The sequence below is a fragment of the Abramis brama genome (genome assembly GCF_963993115.1).
Source record: "Abramis brama genome assembly, chromosome: 11".
In the NCBI taxonomy this organism is placed as follows: Eukaryota; Metazoa; Chordata; class Actinopteri; order Cypriniformes; family Leuciscidae; genus Abramis; species Abramis brama.
Window position 1 is genome coordinate 37765662 of NC_139973.1, and position 17723 is coordinate 37783384.

Below are 17723 nucleotides of genomic sequence, written 5' to 3' on the forward strand. Positions count from 1 at the left end.
ATATAAAATATGTATATATTTTAATCTGACCCTACATTATCACATGATACACCATGCTCTCTAAATATTAGCATAAACTACTGAAAACCTCATCGCCTGACGCCGTTAAAATAAGGAATTGCAATTTGGCACACACATAAATATATATATATATATATATAAACAGGTGAAACTCAAAAAATGTGAATATCGTGCAAAAGTTCATTTATTTCAGTAATTCAACTTAAAAGGTGAAACTAATATATAGACTCATTATTTGCAAAGTGAGATATTTCAAGCCTTTATTTGTTATAATTTTGACAATATTATAATTTTCTGAGATTTTGAATTTGGGGTTTTCATAAGCTGTAAGCCATAATCATCAAAATTATAACAAGTAAAGGCTTGAAATATCTCACTTTGCAAATAATGAGTCTATATGTACACACACACACACATCACTGCACCCAATACAAACTATATTTATACTTAACGGAGATAGATTTATAAATCAATTCATAAATCACTCATTTAGATTCAACAGACAGAGACAGTGATAGTGTAAAACTGGGAAGTTTATTGCTTGTGTATGTTTGAATGAGAGATTCCTTCACAATCATCAAACTGCACAAGCGCACATTCATCTGAATTGTGTTTCCGCCCATCTTGACGGCAGAGCTATCTTACAGAGAGTGTGTGAGCGAGAGAAACAGAGGCCCAGAGCCCAGTCTGACCACGTATAAAGAAAAATCAAAGCATTCGAAATGTGGCGCAAAGAAAGAAAAAAGGCCAGACGTTACATTGTAAAATCACATAGCAATTGGTAATTACAGGGAATGCTATACTAACGTTTGATTACAGGATATACAGAAAGAAAAAGCACGAGACGGCACAGATTCTGAGGAGAGTGTAAACCTACTGTATGTTTTAATGTTAGATATCCGTCCACACGCTCCTTACTCTCGGACCTCAGACACTGGCATCTCTCAACAGAACCGTGTTTATCTCTCTGTGTGTGTGTTTGCACACTGGAATCTTTTTGTACTGAATAAATACAAGAGACATACAGGGTCGTTACGAGGACTCCGGGGTCGTCTGCTGTAAGAGGGTCTCGGTGGGTACAGGCATGTCTTTGACCGCAGGGTTAGGTGTGGCATCCAGTATGAGCGCTGGAGTTTGCACGTTCGCTAAGGAGACGGGCGGTCCGAAGTCAGATGGTGCCAGGGAAGATGGCAGCGTGACGCCTGGCATGCTGGGAAGTGTGGAAGATAGAACGGGGTGCATGGGCAGAGGAGAGATGCCAGGCAGGTTCAGAGGAGGAAGAGGGGGCAAACCTACAGAGACACGAGCGTTTGCATTAGTGTGATTAAATCAGCACCTTCTCAATTTAAATAAATCACATTCATTTGTATCACCATTACTGCTTTTCTGTCCCCAAATTTAAAACCTCTTAAATTGATAATCAAGACTTTTGTATTACTATTTAATGTGCTTTTTTACGTTCATCTTGTAATGTTGCTGTTTGAGCTTGAAAAAGCTGAGCAAAGTTACAAAGTCCCTCCAGCGGGAGTTATTCTCTACATCAGTGTCAGTGTTTCTGAACTCCCTGAAACGCCTCCATCTTGAGTTTTCTTCGGGGAGCGAACACGTTACGATATTCCTCATTTAAATAATTCCCGCCCAAAGAATTTAGGCACTCTCTCAGGCATGAAAACCTATTCTAGTAGACTCCGAAAACAAAATCAAGGCTTTGCAAAAGGGCATAACTGGTAGTAGGTTCCCTTTAAGACTTTAATTTTGATTGAATTTAAGACTTTTTAAGGACCCGTGAGGACCTTGTTTACATGTCAGTCACACACAGTGGCTGGTTCTTAGTCAGAATAAGCTGTAATATGGTATAATGTCTTTAATGTGTAATAATGTATACCTGCTGTATTATGAGGTAACCCACTGATTCCAGCTAAAGATACAGCGCTAAGGTTCGGTAATGGTAGATTAAGGTTCGGGAGGTTAGGCAGGTTTGGCAGGGGAGGGAGACCAGACGGTAAGGACATCAAACCTACAAGCACAAAATGAAAATCATGTATTCACATAACAGAGAATGTGAAAAGAAACTTTTCTTCCAGCTTATATTGCTTTCACAAATGCATGTTCTCTACCTGGTACAGTGGTGGAGGGGTTGACGATGGGAAGGGGACCCAGCCCTGGGGTCACCTGAGTGGGCAGCAGGGGGACTGTAGGAACACCTGCAGAAAATGACAATATTTGTATTAATATTATAAATTATGAGTGATGTAGAAGAAATATGAAGGACAGAATAAATGTAGACATTTCACCTGTGTGGAGCTCGCTGGGCATTGAGGGCTGGGCAGAGCTGAGTGACAGGCCGGACAGACTGTCCTCAAGTCCTGTGGGAACAGGCTGTGACACAGGGGGCGGAGTCACTGCCGAAAGCTGAACCTACACAAAACATCATCGTAGTCAAACGGCAGACCAAATATATTCAAATACACCATGTGAGATGTACATACCAGGGTTCCCACACCTTGGTTAACTTCAAATTCAAGGACCTTTCAAGGACTTTCCAGGTCCAATACCCTCAAATTCAAGGACTTTCCAGGTCCAATACCCTCAAATTCAAGGACTTAATGTGGGGACAGATTTTGACGGACAAATGTTGAGGTACCACCGTAGTTTCGTGCACACTTAACGTAACGCATAAATGCGCTTAACTAACGTAAATCAAGCAAGCTAGTATGCCATGAAGTGTTGGCAAAATAACACATTAGCGGACCGGAGTGAATATGGATTTTTTTCCAGAAAACGTATTGTATAAAATACATTCAAGCACTTTCAAGGACCTGTATCTATGTATGTTTATTTTCAAAAACTTTCCAGGGCCTTGAAAACATTTTTTCAGATTCACAAACTTTCAAGGATTTCAAGGACCAGTGGGAACCCTGACATACACACACTAACCTCTGTGAAGCCGTCTTTCAGCGGGCTGGCGGGTTCACTGGGGGTGTGTCCAGGGAAGCTGATTTTCTTGCCCTCTTCGAAGGGCCGAGTTGGGATTCTGTGCAGGTAACCATAGCCGATACCACAGCCGAGACTGAACGGAGAAAAATAATCACGTCAGACACACACACACACAGAGGCAGGAACCAGAGGAGAGCACGAGAGTTTCACACACCTGCCCTCTCCACCCCAGGCACCGTTGGGCGTGATGACCACTTCTCTGCAGTTGTCCGTGTCGGTGTTGTAGACGTAGAGTTTCAGGCCTTTGCCCTCATGGGTTTCTATCAATGAGAATAAGTCCTCTGACTGGAGAAAGAGCACAGAATGAAGAAAGAAAAGAAAAATCACTGAAATGTATCTTGATTTGTTTGTGATTCTACATGGTTGCAAATTCTGCTGATTTGTCACTAAAATGATGTCATCTAACTGGCTAAAGCAAAGGAGTTGGTAATAGAGATGCACCGATTGATCGGCTGGTGACCGGAATTGGCCGATTTTCACGTGATCGGCCGTGACCGGCGACCGGCCGGTCAGTCTGACAAATGCCGATTTTATGCCGGTCAAATGCACTCGGGCGCCGCATGATTAACATCGCGCAACATCAGCATCACACGTGCACACGGAACACACATGTAGGAAACCTCGTGAATTACGTCCGTTCAGACCGCAAGCGTGTATTTTTTTTCGGCGTGCATGTTAATCAATGAGTGCATTCACAACGGGAGCAGGAGCAGTGCGTGAGCGTCAAGCAGGAGCGTCGCGAGCAGTGAAGCGCGTGTTTCGGCGCCGAGTCCATTTGCTGCACTGCTCACGCTCTATTAAAGGGAAAACACACTTTTGATGGACAAAATAGCCTAAATATGGTTTCACAAAAAAAGTGCCCAAAATGCACAGAATTTGCGTGTTTTAACAAGAACTAGAGTAGGCTATGTCAGAAAAGAAAACGAAGACTAATATTTATAGAAAATGTACCCATTTAAACTTGTTTTATTATTCAGTTTGTACAAGTGATTGCAATAGGCCTGTGTGTGTGTGCTTTGAGAAATATCTTTATACTGCAAGGCTATATTATTTTATTTTTTATTTATATATTATTTTATTGCCATTCCCTGTTTTCATACAGACGTTTAGTTTGTTAAATACATATATAAAAAAATATTGGATATTGAATGTGAAAAGGAAATGGTTCTTCCATAACACTGCACTTTAGATGTGTGTGAACTATGCAAATTGTAAAATGTTCTATTACAGAAAAGATATAAAATAAATATTTGTGTGTGCTGTAAAGTGGTTAGAAAAAATGAAATCGGAATCGGCTAAAATCGGTATCGGCAGGTCAAACTTAATGAAAAAATCGGAGAATCGAAATCTCTAGTTGGTAATTTTGCACAAACGGCCTCGTGAAAGTCTTGAACTGTTATTTTAGTATTATTTACATTAAAGTATTTACAAATTGGCATTTGGCATACAAAAAGCATTTTAAATTGGCATTTTTTGTATATTTTCAGATTTCAAGTCACCTTTATATATATAGCGCTTTTTACAATACAGATTGTTTCAAGGCAACTTTACAGTTTACAAAATACAGTAACTTTACAAAATAATGCAACAGAGTTTGTTTCTGCTGTACAGCAGATCTAGAAGAAAATAGCATCATAGTCCAGCTTAAGTAAGTTCAGTGATGGTTCATTTTCATTGTAAAAAAGTTATTAATTTAGTTAATATATATATATATATATATATATATATACAGTGAGGAAAATAAGTATTTGAACACCCTGCTATTTTGCAAGTTCTCCCACTTAGAAATCATGGATGGGTCTGAAATTGTCATCGTAGGTGCATGTCCACTGTGAGAGACATAATCAAAAAAAAAAAAATCCAGAAATCACAATATATGATTTTTTAACTATTTATTTGTATGATACAGCTGCAAATAAGTATTATATATATATATATATATATATATATATATATATATATATATATATATATATACATATACATATACATGTGTATATGTGTATATGTGTATATATATATATATATATATATATATATATATATATATATATCCACTCTGGAGAAAACAGTGATGTCACCGTCCAGTTCAGTTCAGTTCTCATATATAATGGTGTCAATGCAGGCAGATCAATATAATACTGTTGAATATTTTGGTTTCAGTTTTAGTCATTTTGTTATGCGTTTATCATTATTTTATATTTTTATTTATCTTTCCTTTATTTTTAGTAATTTTAGTACCTAAACTTAGTTGCCAAGGTAGCGTTTTTCGTTAGTTTTATTTAACATCATCAACAACAACATCACTGGTCTTGAAAACATAAGAATGTGTTTAAAACTATAAAACTAAGTTTTCATGTCATTGTTTTACAGAAAATGTGTGCTCATGACTTTATGGAGTTTATTATAGCGGATTAATTCACAGCTTCTTTTTCTTAAAAAAAAAGGGGAATATGTAGTGAACAAAACATTTAATGAAAAATCTAAATATTTCTAGCAAATATAAAAATGCAAAATGATAAAAATATATTTTATGAGCATGATGAGAACAGCACTTTTTTGGTAATTTCAGCTCTTTTCTAGGATGCCTGAAGATTCTGCAAGAGTTTTAATCTATATTTGAGCTGCAGAGCGTGACATTAATTGACAATTTATCCAAAATACAGATGTTTTTGCACAATTATCATGACGTCTGAGAAGAGTTTGTGATGTGAATGAGAGAAACGTACCTCGTTCATGACTGTGTCTGCTCCGATGATGTAGTCGGTGTGTGGTCTTAATCCTGCTAATGCTGCTGGAGAATTTGGTTCCACCTCCTAGAAAACAAGTGAAAAACGAGTCAAGGCGCACATTTCATGCAACTCGACCGACCGGTCTGTTTTACAAGAACACACCCATGCCGAACCACGACTAATTGACCACAAGTTGTTAATCAGAATGAGTTCAAAGCAAATGCAACCCCGCCCTTACAAAAATATGCAGTGTAAATAAATAACTCATTCCAGCAGCTTTCTCTGATTGTGTTTCACCACTCTTCATTTACTCACCAAAACATGCCAGACGTTCTCATTGGCTCCTTCAAAGCTGCAAAAGCGGATGCTGACCCCCAGAAGACCCTGGCCGCCCCACATGTTGCTGGGAGTAACAGTGGCTTCCCGCAGCTCGAGGGTTTTGCTGCTGTACACCAGCATCTTCACAGGTTTCTCAACGCTAGCCTTCAATATGTCTTTCAGCGTGTCATTATCCTTGTTCTACATAAATCAAAGCAAAAACAACATTAAACAGCAACAAACATACTAGGTAGGATAGTGTAAAATTATGCTGTATAACACCATACAAAATGAATGTCAACTACACATTCATTTTAAACTTTAAATAATGTACAGTCCAGGTGTGCATATATCAGATGTTTTACAATGACTTCAAATGTGGTTCGTCCAATCAGATTTTAGAGTGAGAACTGTCAGTTTTACTGTTTAGAGTCTTACAAGCATTACATAATACCAGACTTCATATTTAAAGTATCTAATTCACTGGATTGTCCCAAAATTGGTATTATTATATGGCTATTCAATATATAAACCAATTTTCCATTCCAAGGCAAATCAAGCTTGTTTCTTTATCAGTTTCTCACACGCTTATAACTTAAAAACACTGATGAGGTTAATGAATAGTCAGATCTTTGATGAGATGATGGATGACCATGCACCATGTGCAACAAACCTACCAGTCTGGTGTTGTTGATGGACACAATGAAGTCAAAGAAGGGTTCGAGACCTGCTCTGTGCCCGGGAGAATTCTCCTGCACCTGCATAACAGAGAAAGGAGACTGGTTATACCATTACATTCAAATAAAAATACCAAACATCAATATCTTCTGGCAAAACTCTAAACTGATCATGAAATAATGCTCTTTGCATCAGGAAAATGTCAAAGTTAACACTTTACAACCTTGACTGAGATGTCAACCTACAAAATATGCAGTCATGCATGTACCCAAATATCAAAATGGCATGCTGCTCTTACACACGTTATGCTGTTTCTTGAGTAAATTGCTTTAGTTTAGGTCAATGTGAGTTGAGGCAGATGAAAACTGAACATTTTAACAGCTATGCATAATGAAGCTATGCATAAAGCTTCTTCAACAGCCCATCCACACACTAAAAAATTACATGGCGCAGTAGGATAAATAAAGACATGCAGGCTATCAGTCTTTGCATGTCAAATGCTGAAAAGAAATCTCTTGACATTTAACAGCAGAGATTTTCATTTAGCCACGTTAGCATTTAGCCAATGTTAGCAGGCCGCACTGATATCCCCGCCCTCGATTTGAACTTTCCGCCGCCTGAGAGTCGCGATCACCCGTATGAGTGAAAGAAAGAGACCGATAGAGCGGACGGGTCTGTAAAACACACTCACTCTGAGAACGTGATAGCCCTCCGAACCACCTCCTGGAATTTCCAAACTCTGCGATCCCCCCATGATCCCCGCTTAGTGTCACCTGTGAGAATATAATCAGTTTTATTATTTTTCTCCCAGCTGCCGGTTTTGTGGACAGACACGTCGGAGTCTTCCAGAGATGCGCGCGACGGTTGTGAATGACGTGGCAGCGCAAGGAGGGCTCGTGCTTATGTGGCGCACAGGTGAGACTGCAGCGGTACACACGCACGGTATGGAGGCATTGATTTTTCATATTATGAATCAGTGAAGCAGGGTCTATTTCTCATTTTTAAGCGTAAAGCAGGTAAACGATTGGATATGCAAGCACCCATACCGGCAGAATACACTAGTGATGTCCGGTTCGTGAACGAATCGTTCTTTTGAACCGGTTCTTTTTAGTGAACCGATCTAACCAGTAACGTTACACTAAATCGGATTGAATCGTCCGAAACAGTTCGCGTCTTGCGTCAGCGCTGATCCACAACTACTCACTTTCGGACATGCCTGAGTCCTCTGACTCGAAATAAACCAATATCCCGGAGTATATTTTACTCCAGTAAATCCCAACAGTTCACTGTACTGAGTCATGTTGTGCTGAGAGAAGTGATGAGCACGAGCAGCTGATACTGAGCATGCGCGTACTACCGAACGTATAGGTAGCGGTTCTCAATCACCAGTACATAACGGTACATAACCGAGAACTGTTTCTTTCGGACACGTTCTACATACTGAGAACCGAAGAGCTGATGAGCTCACGGGAGCGATGTTCGTTTGAAACGGATCTTTTTTTTAATGAATCGGTTGAGCGGTTCACAAACCAGTCTGAACGATTCGTTCGCTCACGAGCGGTTCTCGAGTTGAAGGAAATCTGTTTAGGACAGTCTTCAAAAATGCCCCACTCGTTCTCTCTGCTAATAAAAATAATACATAATTATTTGTGGTGCCTCGCCTCTCCAAAGATTAGATTAAGAAGATAAGTGGTGGATGTATTTGCTAAATATCATTAAAGGCACCATGAAATCAATTGAACAATTCCTTTTTTTTTTTAATGAAATTTACCAGTGTTTGTTATAAATGATTTATCCATGCACAACATTATTTTTTAATTATGTGCCCTCATAATCTATAATCAAATAAGTTCCGCTCCCTCCTGCAACAACATCTCTGCTCTGGTGATGTGTTCACTGGCTTGAGGGCGGGGCAACCTGTCACTCACATGGGATTGCAGCAATTGCAAACAATGATCCAACGAACCAATCAATTCCCTTATAGACCAAATCAAGTCCAGTTCTATTAAGAATCATGTTTAGGTGCATGAAAATGTAAAGTCGATGTCCCTACACTAACACTCACATGGATATCACAGTCCATTGTCACAGTCGTAAACATGATGGGCGGCAGAAGGACGATGAACAAAGAGAAACATGTTTATTTGCTAGACAGATTTATTTGTTAATGACAAAAATCATTATAACATTTCAAATAAATGTATCACATTGTGACTGTATAAAATATGTTTTCTGATTTTATACATTTTACTAGATATAAAACTTAATGAAAACTTTGACAAACAGCTTGAAGTCAAAACATAACTTGTATTCCTACATAAATATGCATATCACATCTGCAACACCAGTTCTTTTTTAAATTGTTGTGTAGTGTTAAGAACAAGAACTGAGGGAGAAGAGCAGATCTAAGACAAGCATCCAGTTTCTCAGTGAGGTTAACACAGAGTCAGTTCTTTGGCCCAAGCCTTGACCAGTGGCTTGTTTTGATAGTTTGTTAGGAGGCAGGCTACTGCAAAAAGCTGGTTGATACTGCCAGAAATGCTCAGAGGGATAATGGTGTCAAACAGTTCGATCCCTTTTATTCGCTGAATTATCTTTTCCACATGTATTCTTAACCGTGCAAAGTCCAGCACTTCATCGTGAGACAGATGGGACTTGTCACAAAGCAGTCTGTGAACTTTGCAGGGCACTAGGTCATCGATTCTGAAACCCTCGTCCACCATTACAGCCATGTCTTTATCCAAAAGAGGGATAATTCCAGATTGCCTGAACAATTCTTTGTCACTGACAGATCCAGGATACAGTGAGGAAACAAAAGTTACAGCACCATGCGGTGACACACCGATCATTCCTTTCATGGTAGTGTGGGACTTACACTGAGAAAACGTCTCACTCTGTACGAGTAAAGATGAAGGCATCTGACATCTCAGCTCTGTATGGTCAATAATGACTTGGGTGTCAGAGTACTTGCTGAACACACTCGGCATCGTGGCTCTAATTTCCTCAGGAGACATCCATATTCTGACAGTGCCCAATAAGGTGTACAAAAAATTGACCCAACTTTTGATGATCCTGCTGACGGCAGTCTGATGAATGTTAAAGCGATCGCCCAGATCTTTCTCCTCCAGACCCAGCGACAGGTACACCAGGAACAGGAACAGTTCATCGATCAGTGGAAGACATCGGCTCTGGTAGGAGGTAAGTCTTAGAGTTAATGAAGATAATCATTGCCTGGTCATCATAAATGTATCTACGTATTTTAAATTAGATTGACTTAGATATCAGTGTTCTTTCGGCTGCTGATTTCTCAGCAAGCTGCTTTTAAAAACAAAATGTTGTAGTATAAACCAGTGTTTCTCAACTCCAGTCCAGACCAGAATGTCTCTCAAATTAAAACATCTGATTCAACTCATCAGCTTCTTAGGATTTGTTCACACTTCAGTTCGGTTTGTTTAGTCCGGACTAATAGGCCGCTGTCGGTAGCCTAAAAGAGGCCTAGAAATAGGGTTTCGTTCCACCAAGTGGGGCACTACCTACTTTTTTTATATTTAACATCAGAAATATATAGAGATTCCTTAGGAAAAAGTTCTCCACACACAACCTTGCAGTTTTTGAGAAAAATGATGCTAAAGGTGCCCATTTTGAAAAAAAGGGAAAACATAGGGAATTTTGCACTTTCAAACCTGTTTATCATATAAACCAAAAAATGCCGAATTACTACTTGAAGTACAAAATAAACCAGTTTGAAATGTGTGATATACCTGAAGTTGCTATCTAGGGACAGTAAACATGATAAGATTATCAAGAAAACTTCTACTGTAGCATTAACATCCCAATTATTTCTCATTATGTTGTTCCAAATCAAAGGTAATATTTGAGGTAAAATCTGAATAACAAATAGAATTAAGCCAATATAATAATATTCAGAGCTGCCAACTCTCACGCATTCACCGCGAGACTCACGCAATTGACACTTTTCACACACTCTCACGCCACACATCCATTTTCTCACGCACAGAAAAATCGTGAAGCAAAGAGGACACGGAGACCAACAGACTAGACAGAGCAGGTTAGTTATGATATGAAAAAAATCTCAGCTCTCAGATTCTGTCAATTTTATTACGAAATTCAAACAATAAATACCGTTTTGGCGTTTGTAATTGTGACGCGACAGATCCCTAGCGGCACGTGATAGTAAATAAACACGAATGAACAATGTTGAAAGAAACAGTACAGCTTACCGAAATGTATATTCTTCATACATAATATTGATCAATCAATCAAACAAAGAGGTCAATAAAACAGCTGGAGAACAATTATGTCACACAACATTTTACTCAGGAAAGCCATTTAATGACCATAATACAGGCACGTTAGTTGGCTAGAAAAAGAGCTATAGAGAGTATTTTGCTAAATATGTGTACTATATTACATATTTATTATATTTGTACTTATATCATTAAATAAAGTTGTTATTATAATAAAAAACGCATTATATTTGAGTTATTTTTAACCTTAAATAATACTACCAGCTGACAGGGCTGTCTGTATGTAGCCTATGTATTTTTTTTTCTTGAGAAAAATTAACGCCTATCTTGTGTACCTAATATTTATCCAAATGAGTCAATATTAAATCAAATCGCAAGAATTGAATTGAAATCGTGAAATTTGTTTCAAGAAATTTGTTTTAAAAAAAAAGAGTAGCTTACCAGAAATTGTACTATATAAACATTGTAACATGTTGTCACTAAACCTAATAAAATTCAGTTTAGTTACTAAAATGTTTTGACAATCACAATACACTTATTGTGATGCAAGTTTTTTTTTGCACCCCCCCCCCCAAATCTCACTCCAAGTTAAACTCAAAAGTATATATAAAAAAAAAAACACTTTTAAAAAATAACACATTTAATGGTGAATTGTTAATTTGCATACACGAGCAGTAACTGCACTACATGTACATATTCACAGGAATGATTATTGTAAACAAGAATTAATTTTGATTTATTTATATTAAATATATGTCCTATATTAATACAGTTACACAAGTAGTTACACGACCAAGTATGGTGACACAAAATAAAACGTGGCGCTTTCTAAGCGGGTAAAAAGGATAACTATAATGTATGGCGGAATAGCACTGGAAGCACTTCGACTCGGCGCAGTAATATCATCACTCCTGAAAAATCCTCTCCCTCTCTCCCTCTCACTTCTGTCATTAGAACCAACGTGACTTTTTACTGCGCCGAGTCGAAGTGCTTCCAGTGCTATTCCGCCATACATTATAGTTATCCTTTTTACCCGCTTAGAAAAGCATCACGTTTTATTTTGTGTCACCATACTTGGTCGTGTAACTACTTGTGTAACTGTATTTAAATAGGGAAAACGTGGAGGTGTTTGGTCGCTTCTAACTTCATCTCTGTTTGGTCCCTAATGAATGAACCGAGCTAAGCTAAGTGCTATCAAAGTGACGCCGCGCGCCAGAGCGATTGAGTGCACGCACTGAGACGAGAGAGGTATGCATCAACTCGTCTAAGTTAAGGGAATAACATAGTTTAATATGAAAAAATGGTGGAGTGTTCCTTTAACACCGAACCTAAAGGCATAGGGATATGTTCACAATCCTCGGTTTTGATTATGTATATTTTGCGTCGGAACTTACCAAACATGCAAAACACTTCTGTTGTATGTGCGTAGCCTACATATAATGGTGTTTTGACCAGCTGAGAACTCGTGAAGAGCTTATAAAATGTGAAAAGGAGTCAAAACAGCGTCAGGAATCCCGTCACACAAACCAAGATCTGCTGCGAGGAGACGTGGTTCTGATGTCTGTACTGAACTGTGATGAGCAACATCACGACTATGACGAGTAAAAACACGTGTGCTTGAGCATTCTGTCCTTTTTAGCGTCGCATCTTGTGACATCATATCCTGTTTTTGGTGCGTTTACATGTCTTTGGTCTGTGTTGTGTTCTGAACCCATCTTTTTAGCGTCTCGGTCCTCTTGTTTGGCGCACCAGGATTCGGATTGGCAGCGTTTACACTTATTCAAATGAACCGCACTAACAAAGCAATCGATTATTGTGTGAACACACCCTTAGTGCGTTATATAGGAAGACATTCTGGAGTTGAGGAACACTGGTATAAATGATGCTTACCGTTTGACGAGATGGATCAGCTGCCTTGACAGGAGCTTCCGTTGAGCTGGAAGTGGATGGCTTTGTACCAACACGCACAATTCTGCTGGTTGCAGGTTCAATCTGCCTCCAAAACGCCTGTAGATGTCGGTAGCTGGCAAATCTAATAGAGTGAAATGAAATGATTTCCTTTAAATCCAAACATGACTTATTATTGAGGATAGCCCTGGTAGATCTAGGCTGTTTGTTAGAATAAATTTAAGCATGATCTGAATTTTTAATGGCTGCATTGTTATATCAGCAGTCCTATGTGTTCATGTAAATCTCATATTGCTTTTATTCATTTTGGGACCCTAAATTTAAATTTGTTCATCATATATAGTGAGTGAGTCCGAAAATTTGTACTTAAACCGCTCAATTCATATGGATTAGTTTTACGATATCTTTATGAACTTTTTGAAGCGTCAAAGTGGTAGTTGCGTAGCTGTCAATGGAGGGACAGAAACCTCTAAGAGATATTAATTTGTGTTCCGAAGATGAATGAAAGTCTTACAGGTTTGGAACAAACTTGGGGGTGAGTAATTCATTTTAGTGTGAACTATCCCTTTAATATGCACCTGTGTTCATAGGGTGCCCTCATAACAGAGATGGTCTCATTGGTCACACACAGTATAAGGGTTATCGATTGAATGAGTGAACACAATCTAGATCAGCAACCACAGGGGTATGCAAGATAACTATCATATGACACAAATACGTACCTGGTATAGAATCTAATGTCATCGTCCGATGCTGAAAACCTCTCCAAGCCAAACGACTGCTTCAGTGTCACTTCTTCCAGCCTCTTTTGCAGCTCTTCTATCAGCAGCTGCTGGGCCTCTATTTTCTCATATGCTATATCCAGCGCTGATGGTTCTGGTTTTGCATCGTAATCGTGGCACTGAAGCAACAATTCAACATCCATGTTTTCCTTTTCAGTTCCTTCTTCATCCTCCGGTCGTGGTCTTCTTCTCTCCCAGACACTTCCTGCCGGTAAAGAGTAATCGTTCCAGGCGAACAACACAGGCACAGCCCCCTCTCTCAGGTGTCGTCGCCCACCCTGAATAACATCCGTGGAAACGAAATGTCTACTACAGACTGTCGTGGTCCTCCTAACTACCAAATTCTCACGTCTCACATTTCGCATCCATAGTTTCCTTAAGGTTTCGTCCTTTGGGATGTGGTGGAAACTAACGGTGGAGTTGAACTTCCCTGACACCGCGCATTTAGGCACACAACAGAAGTTGCTGTTAGGATTATCCCGCTTCTGGTATTTTAATGGTTTTGACGAAGACATTTTCCTCTCAAAAGCTGATAGTCTTTGAGGAAGTACATTGTTCCAAGGGAAACGACTGGGAATGACACCAACCTTCAGCCGCGAACTTCCGGGAATGTAGTCGTCCGCGGTAAAATGCTGACTGCAGACATACGTGCTGCCTCTCCGAATGACGAACGTAGACCCTTCATCCCGTCTAATAGCGATGACCCATTTCTTTTTTTGGTCTTCGTTCAAAGGATACCCGTGAAAACTTAAATAAGGTTGTTTTTGCTTAGAATTGCTGCACTGAGGGACGGTACAGCAACACTTATTCTTGGACTCGGCCATTGTTGTTGTCGCCGGAAGTAAGTTTACCCGGCGTTGGTGAGCACCGGAAACACAAAACCCGGAAGTGTGAAAAAGGCGAATCGGCGTCATTTCACTTTCTCCGACAATGGAAGCAATACCACATTTGTTTTTTTGAATGTGATTATGCAAAAGAGTTTTGGAAAAAAGTAGCCTGGCTTATTTTTTCTGTTTATTACAAACTCTTTACTTTTGAGGTTGTGAATGTGCTGTTTTTGATTTGGGACTCCGGATCAAAGGATGACAGATTAAAACTGCTTACTTTATGTGGCGAGTTTTATCTTTATAAGTGTAAAGTAACTGTTTCGAAGCCCAATTTTAGACTTTTTTGTGTTGATTTAAAATTATTTTATGACTCTCTTTGTTTATCAGCTAATAAGAAAGCTGCTAAAACTTCTTTGTTGCTCAAAGAAATTATGGTTTCATTATAAATTACTTCCTGATTTTCTGAAGATTATTATTTATTTATGTATTCCCCCAATGTTATTTATTTCCAATTACTTGTATTCATTTTTTGTATTTGTAGTTTCTATGATTGTTTTGTGAACTTTTTTTTTTTTTTTAGTAGACTATCCCTTATCTACTGCCTTGCTTTACTTTGAGTTTATTGTCTTATTTTTATTTATTTATTTATTTTTTTTGCTTGATACTGTATCCCCTATGCTTTTTGTTCAAATAAATAAATAATAATAATAATAATAAAAAACTTTCTCCGACAACCGGATGTGTTGAGAGCAGCTGTCCGTTTATTTTATTTTTTGCGGGTTTTTTTTGTGGTTTTTTTGCGTTTACATATTTGTTTCTGTGTTAGTGTACTGTACACTTGTATTGTTTTTTTCCTTCAATTTTTGTGTCTACACCTATTTTTTACAGTCTATGGTCTACACTGCCTTAATAAAAAAGAGCAGTTTTCCGGATTTGTCACGTGACATTCTTCGCCATTTAACATACATTCGGGAATAAATACGCTATAAGTAAATAAGTAGACATTAGCCGTTATGCCATATAATTCTGAGAGTGCAGTTTTTGAAATGTATAAATAAAACTTAATAGAAAAAAATATTATAAATACCAATGTGCGTAGCCTACTAAATAAAAATGATGTTTTTTTGTAACTTATCTCTTACATTAAATTAAATACCTGTATAATAAGGTTTTTATTATCATAATTCATGTGTCAATGATTGTCCAGTAGAACCGAGTAGAACACAGACAACGTTCTCACATTTTACCACTTACAAATGTTGTAGTCTTCTTGAACTATGTTGTGTTAAAGGGATAGTTTCACCCAACAATGAAAATTCTGTTATCATTTACTCACCGTCAAGTTGTTCCAAACCTGTATGAAGAAGTTTTAATGTTAATGTGGGGTTCAGCGCCCTCTGGAGGGAGTCAAATGTGTGCAACATGTTTTCAGTTCTTAAAAGAAAACATACCAGATTTTAAATAAGGTTTTGATTCACCTGTAAATTGAGATATAATCTTTAGATTTTCCTACCCCCTACTTGAGTCAAAAAGTATTTATTTATTATTTATTTATTATGTATTTTTTTATGTCTATGTATTATTATTATTTAATCTTTGATATAATTGTTATTGTATTTTATTATTATTTTATTAGTTGTTTTATCTGGATATTTTTTTCTTTTTTTGTTATTTTTTGTTCTTTATTTTTTATTCTGTTATTCTAAATCCCTCGTAACAGATTGTTTGTTCTTAATCGTTGCTAAAGGCTAACTTTCGTTGGAATATAATACTATGTTTTCAATTGTCAAATGTTACTGGCAAAATGTTAATAAAAAAAAAATATATAAATAATAATAATAAAAAGTCTTCATTTCTGTGTGACACCGCCTCCCTGTGGCTGATACATTACAGTAGAAGAACATATAGGCCAATAAAAGGAAAACATAAGTGATCTTTTATAGAGTCATGCTTTTGCAAATGTTTTACAACTGAACTTTTCTCTAATCTTTGCATCATTTATACTTAATTTGGCTCCTTGTCTCTTTGATCTGATAGTCTGATTATTCATTGCTATGTGTAAATTGGCATATGAATATGGTAATATTTCAGCAGTGCTGGGTAGATTACTTACAAATTATAATCGCAGCTGGTTAAAATAAGAATTAAATAAAAGGAAACACAAACAATCTCAAGTGTGAAGTGTATAAGCTTTAAAATGAAAGAGTCAGATTTTACATTTCAAAAAGACGACTAACAGAACTTTCTTATAGTTTAATAGCTTTTATTGTGTTAATAACAGTTTACATATAGTGATTGCATTTTAAAGTGCCAGCCTTACTGAGGAGACCAGATCGCCCTCCTCACATTCAACATTTACAGTCAACAATTTACTGTAATAGAGGAAAAAGATTATTGTGCATTTGTCAAAAACATTGAACATTAAATAAAGTCATCTTTCACAAGTTCCAAAGACAACAGTTGAATCTTAATACAGCAGTGAAATATCAATAAACCTTTAATAAATATTTATATTATTAACACAATCTTCCAGCATCCAGAGGACATCATTTCCATCCTTCCCTCTAAGTTTGTGCTTTTTGCTTTATTGTTTTCTTTTGTGGTTTCTTCTCTTTATATATATATATATATATATTTATATGATGCTATAATCGCCTGAGTTGAATATCAATAATCAGCATTAAACATCTGGTTACTAACCTTCAGATAATTGATAGGATTGCTTGTAACATTCAGTCAAAGATACACACAATAACATTATAACACTAACACACTGATTGCACAGAGTCAAGGGCCTGACCAACAATAAACATATACAATATATTCATATTTACTGTATATAAATGTCTATAGATTCATACTATAATTTATATGCTTGCTTATTTCAAAGAATATCGAGTATATTGTAAAATGTATGGCACTAGTTCTGTCTTTGGCTCACAAGTACACTACAGGACTATTAAACATTAACCTAAACTTTATTTATTATATATATATATATATATATATATATTGTCTTTAAGTACAAATGAAGAACCATTACAAATGGGAGAAATACTGAACCTTTAAACACTGCTCGGCTCACAATATAAATAAAGGTCTTTGTTTATCTATTTTTATATCATTTCAAACGGAAAATTCTTGAATATGTTTCACCTCACAAAGGTGTTGATTAACCACTTTACATGACCT

At 37.4% G+C, this 17723-nt stretch overlaps 2 protein-coding genes across 2 annotated transcripts; both read right to left on the reverse strand.

Moving 5' to 3' along the window:
- Nucleotides 1-536: 536 nt before the first annotated feature.
- Nucleotides 537-7827, reverse strand: gorasp2 (golgi reassembly stacking protein 2). Its single transcript, XM_084128509.1, has 10 exons — nucleotides 7438-7827; nucleotides 6746-6826; nucleotides 6066-6269; nucleotides 5748-5834; nucleotides 3173-3303; nucleotides 2959-3091; nucleotides 2316-2439; nucleotides 2139-2225; nucleotides 1907-2038; nucleotides 537-1313 (listed from the first exon to the last, which is right to left on the reverse strand). Exons 1-10 carry the CDS (start codon nucleotides 7498-7500, stop codon nucleotides 1054-1056), a joined length of 1302 nt encoding a protein of 433 aa, XP_083984635.1. The 5' UTR covers nucleotides 7501-7827; the 3' UTR covers nucleotides 537-1053.
- A 1065-nt stretch (nucleotides 7828-8892) lies between these two features.
- On the reverse strand, nucleotides 8893-14635 carry LOC311092906 (uncharacterized protein). Its single transcript, XM_084129917.1, has 3 exons — nucleotides 13645-14635; nucleotides 12905-13046; nucleotides 8893-9934 (listed from the first exon to the last, which is right to left on the reverse strand). The coding sequence occupies exons 1-3, from the start codon at nucleotides 14616-14618 to the stop codon at nucleotides 9182-9184; spliced, it is 1869 nt and encodes a 622-aa protein (XP_083986043.1). The 5' UTR covers nucleotides 14619-14635; the 3' UTR covers nucleotides 8893-9181.
- Nucleotides 14636-17723: the final 3088 nt, after the last annotated feature.

What these genes read in the sequence shown, in the direction of transcription:
- gorasp2 (XM_084128509.1), bottom strand. Translation starts at nt 7,500, where the DNA reads ATGGGGGGATCGCAGAGTTTGGAAATTCCAGGAGGTGGTTCGGAGGGC. An exon ending in CAGACACAGTCATGAACGAG is followed by an intron (nt 3,304 to 5,747) that starts GTACGTTTCTCT and finishes CTCTTTCTCCAG; the next exon opens with TCAGAGGACTTATTCTCATT. An exon ending in GCCCAGCGAGCTCCACACAG is followed by an intron (nt 2,226 to 2,315) that starts GTGAAATGTCTA and finishes CATTTTCTGCAG; the next exon opens with GTGTTCCTACAGTCCCCCTG.
- LOC311092906 (XM_084129917.1), bottom strand. Translation starts at nt 14,618, where the DNA reads ATGACGCCGATTCGCCTTTTTCACACTTCCGGGTTTTGTGTTTCCGGT. An exon ending in GACATTAGATTCTATACCAG is followed by an intron (nt 13,047 to 13,644) that starts GTACGTATTTGT and finishes TCACTCTATTAG; the next exon opens with ATTTGCCAGCTACCGACATC. An exon ending in CTGATCCATCTCGTCAAACG is followed by an intron (nt 9,935 to 12,904) that starts GTAAGCATCATT and finishes ACCTCCTACCAG; the next exon opens with AGCCGATGTCTTCCACTGAT.